The 9,227-nt window shown below is 48.0% G+C and overlaps 1 protein-coding gene across 1 annotated transcript; it reads right to left on the bottom strand.

The window, feature by feature from the left end:
• Positions 1-5,424: 5,424 nt before the first annotated feature.
• Positions 5,425-7,745, bottom strand: FOXC1 (forkhead box C1). Its single transcript, XM_038391219.2, has one exon. It carries the CDS (start codon positions 7,208-7,210, stop codon positions 5,597-5,599), a length of 1,614 nt encoding a protein of 537 aa, XP_038247147.1. The 5' UTR covers positions 7,211-7,745; the 3' UTR covers positions 5,425-5,596.
• Positions 7,746-9,227: the final 1,482 nt, after the last annotated feature.

Here is a 9,227-nt window from a genome sequence, read left to right as displayed (position 1 = left end):
TTAAAACGCTCCTGAGCTCGAGCCTCTGCAAACACACCCAGAGCTGGTGTAAACGGCAAGAGGGCGAGGATATTTGGAATAGCCACAGATAAATGATCGAGGAAGATTCTCGGATAGCACAGAAAGTGGTCCTATTCCACTACATCTGTTACTCCACCCAGGAAAAAGGTGAGCGGTCGCATTATGCTTTTTAATATACAGATAGATCTTGTTTAGCAGGTTTCTCGCGTCCGCCCTGATAAAGCCAGATCTTGCTACCATCCATCCATCTCTCTCTCTCACACACACACACACTTAAACATATGCTTCAAGCACATACCAAGAATCGCAAAATGCCTTTGACCCACTTATTTTATTAATGAATTCGTCTTAAAAATAAGAATTAAAAAAAAAGAAATGGACTGAATAGTAACAAATGAACCTTAAAGAGAACAAAAATGAACCAGCTAAAATAATGGGGACATTTTAAATGAGAAGTTCCTCCTTTTAAAATTCAGTGAAATCTGGATAAACTTGTATGACTCAATACACTGTCATTGGAGCAAGCATTTCTAAAAGTCATGTAAGCTCTCTCTCTGTATACACACTCACACATACCTGTGACACATATATTGATTCCTATTCAATGCATAACTATCCTTCAGGTGTATGTGATAAGTCACCAGTCCGGAACAATACCCTGTGTCTTCCCCCCTCCCCCATATCCTAATGCTAAGTGCCTGGTTACATTAAAAATCTTTGCCACAAAATATGGGCCTGTGTTAGAACGTGTAACTGGAAACACAAAATAATGGAAGCCTTGAGGTGGCTTTCCAATGTTCGCTTAATTCAGCGTTAGCGTTTGGGGGGAAGAGGGGGAGGAAGAGAGAACAAAGGAAAAGAGAGATTGTTGTTGGAACTAAAAAGGATTTGAATAAGATGTAAACCACAAGAGTTACTAATAACATGCGAAGATTATGACGTTGAAGTCCACATATGGAAAAAAATATTCCCAAGCTTCCTTTGAAACGTATTTTTTCTGAACTTCGTGAGTAATCAGTAAAGCCTTGCGATCATGTTAACAAATATATTGCATCCTGAACAAAAATATACCGTCCAGTTTAGTTTTATTCTTACCTGGCATGTGAGGATAAATAAATGTAAATATGTTCAACAAGGCTTTTAAATTATTTAAAATGCGCCATTTCTCTATGTGAAAAATATACAAACTTTTTTTTTTAAAAGATAAAAGAGGGAAATTATCTAGGAAAGGAGCATTTTCCCTTTCCATTTAATGCAATTTAAAATTAATTTTGGCTTAGTTTAACTGTTGAATTAGGAAATAACCATATTCAATCAGCTAAAATACAATATTATCTAGGGTCAAAAACAAGAACAATTTTTTCCCCCGAGAGAAAAGCAAGTAATTAACAGTGTTTTCCAATTTAGTTTTAACTTAAAAATACTGACACAAACGTTGAGCTAACCATTTCCTACTCAACCTCACTGAAGTTAAGGCAGATACCCGGGAGGTATGGCAGTGCAGAATGTGGCCCACTCTGTTTGAAGGATAACACCACAGATGCAAGGGGTTCATAAATGCATCTTTCATCTGCTTCATTGGCTCCAGTTCCTTGCAAATTCATTACAGGGTTTGATACTCTACTTGAGCTTGTGTCAGACCGATCGCTACTGGGTGGTTATCGTGTATAATAATGTATGGTTTGCTTTTCCTATTTCTCACGGGCGGCGGGGGGGGGGGGGAAGAGGAAGGAGAAATAATCTATTATTGGTTGAATAAACGTCAAGGGTGATCGTTTGTTCCGAGCTGGGCTCCGTCTCTGAACTGCTGGAAGTTTATGTCCTAACGGAAAAACGTTTGCCTACAAGGAGGGAAACGCAGCAAACTGAACAGAAGAACCCGTCAACATTTGCCAGAGTCCAAAAACTTTCCTAGCCAAGACTCCCAATCGTCTCCGAGCCTTCTAGCTTTTACTAGCAGCAACGTATCACAGGCCAACAAGCAACTTTTTACTTCTCTGCCTCCTTCCCATCGTTATTCTGAATGTTAGGTTGAAAGTTGCATCAGAACAGCTGATCAACAGTAGGGGAGCACCTAACTATACTACCTAGCTGCCTATTGAGGTAACCTTCGCCAATTTGCTCGGAGTCACTGTCTGCCAGGGAGACTCTAAGCACCCACTAATATTATCTACAGTCTCATTTTCTGCCTTTAAAAATAGCGTGGCTAGCAAATGCACCTCTTCCTTCCTACACGAAACGAGGGCGAGCCATTAACGTTGTAGTAACACTGCCAGCGCCTAGTCTTTATTACAACTGCGCGCGTGCACACGCAAAGCAATGGAAATACCCGATACCTGATTGAGATGTTTTCATTTGCTACCACCTAACGCACAGTCACGTCACGCAGCCCCAAAGGAGCAGCACCGACTAAACGTGTGAAACACCCGCTCCTGCTTTTTCCCTGGTTAAGCGAAGAAGGGCTGCTAGGAACGCAACGAAGCAAAGTCCAACTATCTGTGAGGCGTGAAGAATGAAATGGCTCTGATCTTTCCCCTGGGGCTGGGTTCCTCAGCCCACGTGTGTCTGCACAACAAAAGGAGGCGGCAATTGATGAGTAAATAATTAACAACAACAACAACAACAGCCTGGACCAGCTCACAGAAGCCTGCAACGCCAATTTTCAGTGAGAGAAAGAGCATAGCCCGGTTCACCAGGCGTTGGTGCTTAGCCACTCATGGGGCATGCGGGTCGTCTCTGTTAGAGCCCCTGGGCTGCGCTGACAGTAGGAGTAATTATCCTACGATTGTTCAAACTGCCCCTCCGACTCACCCCGCTCGCAATCCAATGGGCGATTAAACACTCAAAGCTAACACTGGCTTGCTGCGCTATTTATTCCCTCCCCCCTCCCCGATTTTATTTTTGCAGATCGCTGAGACAACAGCTGAAGACTTTGCAACCTAGTTTTAACCAACTAAAACAATAACAATAACAATCACAAGTAACAGAGTCTAACAGACAAATGGCACGGGCAATTATCTCGGTACAGCCTATAATTAAGTTAATTACATGGAAAAAAGTCAAAGAAATTACCATACAGACAGCTCCATGGTAAACAGCAGTTTTGCTGCTGCCATGCTTCTGATCTGCCTTTAAAACAGAAAGAGCTGAAAAGCTAGAGTGGAAATATCCCTCCATTTCTAAGGAAGTCAAAGAATCTCTTCCTCCAGGGAATGATCTCATTCTGGTCAGCCTAGGCTACAAATATAAAAATATTTATGTCAAGAAATAATTGGCAGCTGTTTAAAGCCTGGGGGTGCTTAAAAATCAAGCTACTCCCCCTAAAAATTAGTAAACGTAACTTTCTCAGTAATGAAGTTAACAAGCTTAGGAATTTTGCTATGCAACATTTTGTATCGCTTCTGAGGGGAAAAATACTTGGTTGTTGCTGTGCTTTACAATAAACAAAACCTTGTTATCTCAATTTCATCTTTATCGGCTAAACTATATTGTGTAAATATATACACAATAGCTATTTAGAGCGGGCGGGCGGGCGGGAAGAAAGCGTGTAAGAGGTTATATTAAATATATTCCAAGCCACTGTTATGTGGGGAAAAAAAATCGAACCGTTTATTCGAGCTGAACATAAAATATTCTAAATTTTAGATGATTGCTTTGGAGAGGCGGCCCAGAAGCCACATAAGATTTCACTGAAATTACCTTGTATTTATTTACAGTGTAATCCTTAACAATGCAACAGCAATTACTGCTAAGTGTTGCCTTTAGATAAGAACGGCTGATAGGAAACTGTATTATCTAAAGCAAACTTTAGGCCCTAAATATCTGTAATCAAATAATTGTCTTCCAAAGTCTGACTGACAAGGCGGCTCATTCTAAGCTAATGAATTTATTACATTTGCTTAGTTATTTACAAAGAGAGAAGGTGATCCTGACTGCCCCTAAGAGCTAATTGTAAATTGACCAGAAGGCGAAATTCTTTATCTGACAAGGCATCACTCTCTGAAACAGTCATCTACCCTGGTATTTTCTTCTGAATTAAGAAAGAAAGAAACGGGGGGTGGGAAAGAAAAAAAATACGTAAGAACAACTCTCCCGTACAAAGTCCTCCTAAAATAATTTTATTCAGAAGAGCAGTTAGTTATTTCCAACAACAAAGCAGCAACGCTCTTAAAAAAAAAAAAAAAGAAAAAAAAAAAGTCACAGCTTTGGGCTGAGGTTGGCAGGGAAGGGAAGAGTTGTTGGTGTTTTTTAAATAACTGGTTCATTTTATAAGACAAAGGATTAAAACTGTACTTTTAAAATGTATAAACCTGTTTAATATATGTGTGTATATAATAATTCAATAGAGCACAGACCTTTTATATGCTTTCATTACATTTAGAGATATATTATAGAATGTCTCCTATATAAAAAATCTGTACTATGTCGATTAGATTCTTTGTGTGATATATACAGACATATTACACACACACACACAAATATAATGTGTGTGTGTGTGTGTATATATATATATGTGTGTATGTGTGTGTGTATGTATATATATATATATATATATATATATATATATACACACACACACACTACCCAGAGAGAAAATTTGCATATATAGGAGACAGTATTTAAGATATCCCTCTAAGCAATATAAGCATATATTAAATATGGAACGTTGTAATACTATTGTGTATGGTCAAATATATCCCAGGTCCTGTCTAATCAATGCTAAGAAAACGTGTTGGTTTATTTGCCAAGTTACAGCTGCCCTGGGAAAGTATTTTCTTTTCCTAGCGGATAAAGCAAGCTGAGTAAGTGGAACATATTGCAGAAGAGAGCGAAAAAGGCCGACCTGGCAGTTTCTAAGCGGTCGTTGGGATTTGTGCGGAGGGGAACGAGTCGTTCCATCGCCAATGTTAGCCATGAAGTCTTTCATTTAAAAAAAAAAATGTATGAAAGTATCCAGACGTGTAAGGTATTCCAATTGAATGGTAATTTATTAATAAACAAACAATGCAATACCTCAGAATATTTTCAGGAAAAAAATCGATAGAATAAGATTAATACAATTTCCCTTTTTATCTATAATGAAAAAAAAATCAACGTTTCAGGCACTTTTAATGTCCGTTTTCGGGGGGAAAACACTTTCTGGCGTTTGGTCCGCAACATCCAACTACAAATTAAAAATAAATTACTATATCGCAATTTACATTTTAAAACAAGTCCTTGGGGGCGGGGGAAGCTTGTAAGCTATACTGCATATTTTGTCCTCTTTTAAACACGGGGCATAATAATACCTTATGAGATGGGAGGATGGGGGGGGGGAGTATTTCTCAAAAGCAATAAAAAACTTACGTGTTATTTGGAGTAACACTGTCCTTTTAACAAACCAAGGCATGACTTTTTTTGGGGGGGGGGGCTGTCTCTGTACAAACTATGTGAGAGTTCGCTGGGGTGCTCGCTGCTTGCAGGCGGCGGCTTGGTTTGTTAAAGAAAAGATCTAGTCCTTGCTTGAAGTCTGGCCTTTTCTCGGTGTTGTTCGGGGGGGTCGGGGGGGGGGGCTGTCCGCTGGGCCTGGTTTTGGTCAGAACTTGCTGCAGTCGTACACGAAAGCCCCTGAGGTGCGGTAGAGAGACTGGCCGGAGGGAAAGGCCATCTGACAGCTGCTGCTATTCCCGTTCACCGGCGAGTTGTTCAAGCCCAGCCGCTGGGACTCGAACATCTCCCGCACCGCGTGGAAGTTCTGCTGCTGCGCGGGGTAGCCGGCGGCGCTGGCCAAGTGGCCCAGGTCTCCCGCCGCCGTGGCTTGGTTTAGGTACCAGGAGGCCAGGCGCCCTTGGTGCGCGGCGGGGTGCGCGTGGTGCCCCTCCTGGTGGCCGGCCGCCGCGCTCAAGCTGCCGTGGCCCAGCGAGGAGGCGCTGCTGTTGCTGGGCATGGCGTAGTCGGGCAGGGGGTCTTCCACCGGGCTGGCCCCGCTGCTGGCCAGGTGGCCGGCCCGCTCGCCTCCCCCCGCGGCGGCGGCCGCGGCGTACAGGCTCATGGCTTGCATGTTGCAGTGGTAGGTCCCCCCGCCCGCGGCCCCGCTGCCCGGGTTGGCGCCCTGGCTGCAGGGCGAGCTGTAGAGCGAGCTCTGGCCCGGCGAGTAGCTGCCGAGGGCCACCGAGGGGGGGATGCCGGTCCGGGACGAGGCGGCCGAGGAGGAGGCGGAGGAGGCGGCGAGGAGGCTGGAGCCGAGCTCGGGGGCGCCCTGGGGCGAGCCCCGCAGGGAGGTCATGATGTTGTCCACGCTGAAGCCTTGGCTGTGGTGCGGCTGCTGCGGCTGGTGCTGGGGGTCGGGCGCCTCCAGGCTGAGCGAGCGGCTGGAGGGGAGGCTGCTGCGGGGGCTGCTGCCGCTGGACAGGCTGCTGCTGCTGTCCGGGCTCTCGATCTTGGGCACGGCGCTGCTGAGGGCCGCCGCTCCCCCGCCGGGAGGCGAGACGGCCTGCGGGGGAGACGAGGTGCCGTTCTCGGTCTTAATGTCCTGGATGCGGACCGGCGGCGGCGGCGGCTGCGAGCCGGCCCCGCTCCCCGCCGCGCCCCCGGCCCCGCCGCTCTCCTGCTCGGCCTGCGGGTGCTGCCGGGGCTGGGGCTGCTCCTTGAGGTGCAGCCGGTCCTTCTCCTCCTTGTCCTTGACGGCGTCTTTCTTCTTGAAGCGCCGCCTCCGCCGCAGGAAGCTGCCGTTCTCGAACATGTTGTAGGAGTCCGGGTCCAGCGTCCAGTAGCTGCCCTTGCCGGGCTTCTTGTCGTCCCGGGGCACCTTGACGAAGCACTCGTTGAGCGAGAGGTTGTGGCGGATGCTGTTCTGCCAGCCCTGCTTGTTGTCCCGGTAGAAGGGGAAGCGCTCCATGATGAACTGGTAGATCCCGTTCAGGGTGATCTTCTTGTCCGGCGCGTTCTGGATGGCCATGGTGATGAGGGCGATGTAGCTGTAGGGGGGCTTCACCATATCCTTGGGCTGTGGCTGCGGGGTGTAGGGGCCGTAGGCTCTGGCCATGCCGGCCGGGTACTGCTCGTGGGCCGGGTGCGAATACATGCTCATCGGGGCCGGCATGGCGGTGTAGCCCCCTCCCGCAGCGGCCCGGTAGTAGCTCTGCTCCCCGCCGAGGTAAGGCACGACTCCCAGGGAGTTGGGACTGGACACCGAGTAGCGAGCCTGCATGTCCTCCCGTCAGGTTCCCGCACCCTCCACGCCGGACCAAACAACTTTCCCTCCCTCCCTCCCCCCCCAGCCCCTCCAGACCGAGGTCCTGCCGGCGATCAGTCACCCCCCGGCCTCGCACCCAAGCGGAGGAGGGGGGGGGGAAGCCGCCTCTTCTTCGGCCTGTAAAAGGCACCCGCAAAAGCCCCGCGCTCCACACCAGTGCTTGCCGCGGAGAAAGCCACTTCCAATGCCAAAATAAACGCCCTGGGCCGAGCGGCTCCCACACGCCCAGCGCCTGGCTCCACCGGGATCGGCAACACGTTGTCTCTGCCCAGGAGGGGACAAAAGTGGTGGTTTCTTTCTAAGGGGAATTTACAAATATCCACCTTCCCGGTCTCCCGATGTCAACTCTTTTGGGGGCTGGGTTTTGTTTCAGTCTCTTTTTCGGTCGCGGGCAGCTTTGGGAAGCATTGGAAAAACTTCTGAACTTTTGAGCATCCGTCACCAAGGCGAGGACTTTTTTACGCACTTACTGTTTTTTTTCCTCCTCCGGCTGCGGAGCTCCGCCCTGCCTAGGCCGGGCGGCCAATGAGAAGGGGGAGCCGGGCTCTGAATGGGGGGAAGCGGGTCGGGGGGGGGGGGCCTGCAGCAGCAGCAGCAGCCCCGAGAGTTCCAGCTCTGGGACTGGCCACACACACTGGCCCACGCTCTCCCCCACACGCAAGTGCCTATTGCTCTCCACGCCTGCCACAGCCTTTCTCCCTCTCTCATGCGCCGACTGGAGATCAGCTATCCACGTACGCCGGCCTGCACAGACACACGTTACACACACGCATTCCTCCACAGCTCGTGCCTTCCTACCTATATATTTCTGTCAACCCATTTGCCTAGTCCTGGGTGCAGATGCACTGCCTCGGAGGACACAACTTTTCACGTACACCTAAATATAGATGGTTCCTCTGCACGCCCTCTCACCGCCTCGGCTCAGATATACACAGATCTGTGTCCCTCGCCTCGCGAACAGCCTCCCTCCCCTTCTGACACATTTACCTTCTTCAGATCTATCTGTAAATAGGCAACTTCCACACGTATATACGTGCTCAGAGCTCACTTTCTGCTCTCCAGGGCAAAGGAAGATCGGTGTCACCCGCCCACCCCCATCTTCACACCAGGCAGGATAAATGGGAGAAGGGGGAGGGAGGAAGGGGAAGAGAGAGAGAGAGACCCACTCCTCACCAGCACCAGCCTCCTTACAGGCAGCTGCCTGACCACGCGTTTCTGAAGGGATTCCATTCGACAAGCTTTTGACGAGTCCTGCAAAGCTCCTTTTTATTCATCAGCCACGAAGGGCTTTTCCTCTGTCCGTTTGCAAGGAAAGCGCCCGCTGCCTGGGCTGTTTATAAACACAGACAGATGTCTTTGTACTGTCTTTAACCGGCTTGTTCAGGTAACCTGCTGGGGTCTGGTAGGCTAAGCCCCCTTTCTGAGAGGGAGAGAGCGCTCGAACGAGCATGCTTTTGTATGAAAGCTACTGCAGACCGCGGAAGCCGTGGCATGACAGGTGTGTTGTTGACAGGAGGAAAAATAAGTGTGTTCAAAACTGTTTAACGGTAAGGACTTAATTTCTGCTAAGACCAATTCTCTTTAAATGGCTGAAGTAATATGTGTGCTGTAAAGAAATGTTTGGATTAACATTTAAAGTGGATTTAAGACTGAGCTGCGGGAAACAAGGAGGGTCATTTTTCTTACTGTTGAAAATCGTTAATGGAAATGAATACTGTCTGCGGGTTGAACAATGACAGCTGTTAAAGATACTGATTGGACTGAAATCCAGTCCTACACCCCCTTTTTTTAGCCTGCTGCTTTTTACCTCTGCACTCCCATTGCAGTTAATAGTGGGTCAGTTGATAGAACAAGCTGAAGTGCAGACGTCTGGGGACTTGTTAAGGAAAAATGGTATGGAGTACACGTGTTTTGTGAGAGATGAGTTTCACACTCCCCTGGGTTTGTGACAAACTCTCACTCTGAAGATGAG

Source organism: Dermochelys coriacea, chromosome 2 (assembly GCF_009764565.3).
Source record: "Dermochelys coriacea isolate rDerCor1 chromosome 2, rDerCor1.pri.v4, whole genome shotgun sequence".
Taxonomy (NCBI): domain Eukaryota; kingdom Metazoa; phylum Chordata; order Testudines; family Dermochelyidae; genus Dermochelys; species Dermochelys coriacea.
The sequence above is the reverse complement of the archived record's forward strand: the minus strand, read 5'-3'. Positions and strand labels throughout refer to the sequence as shown.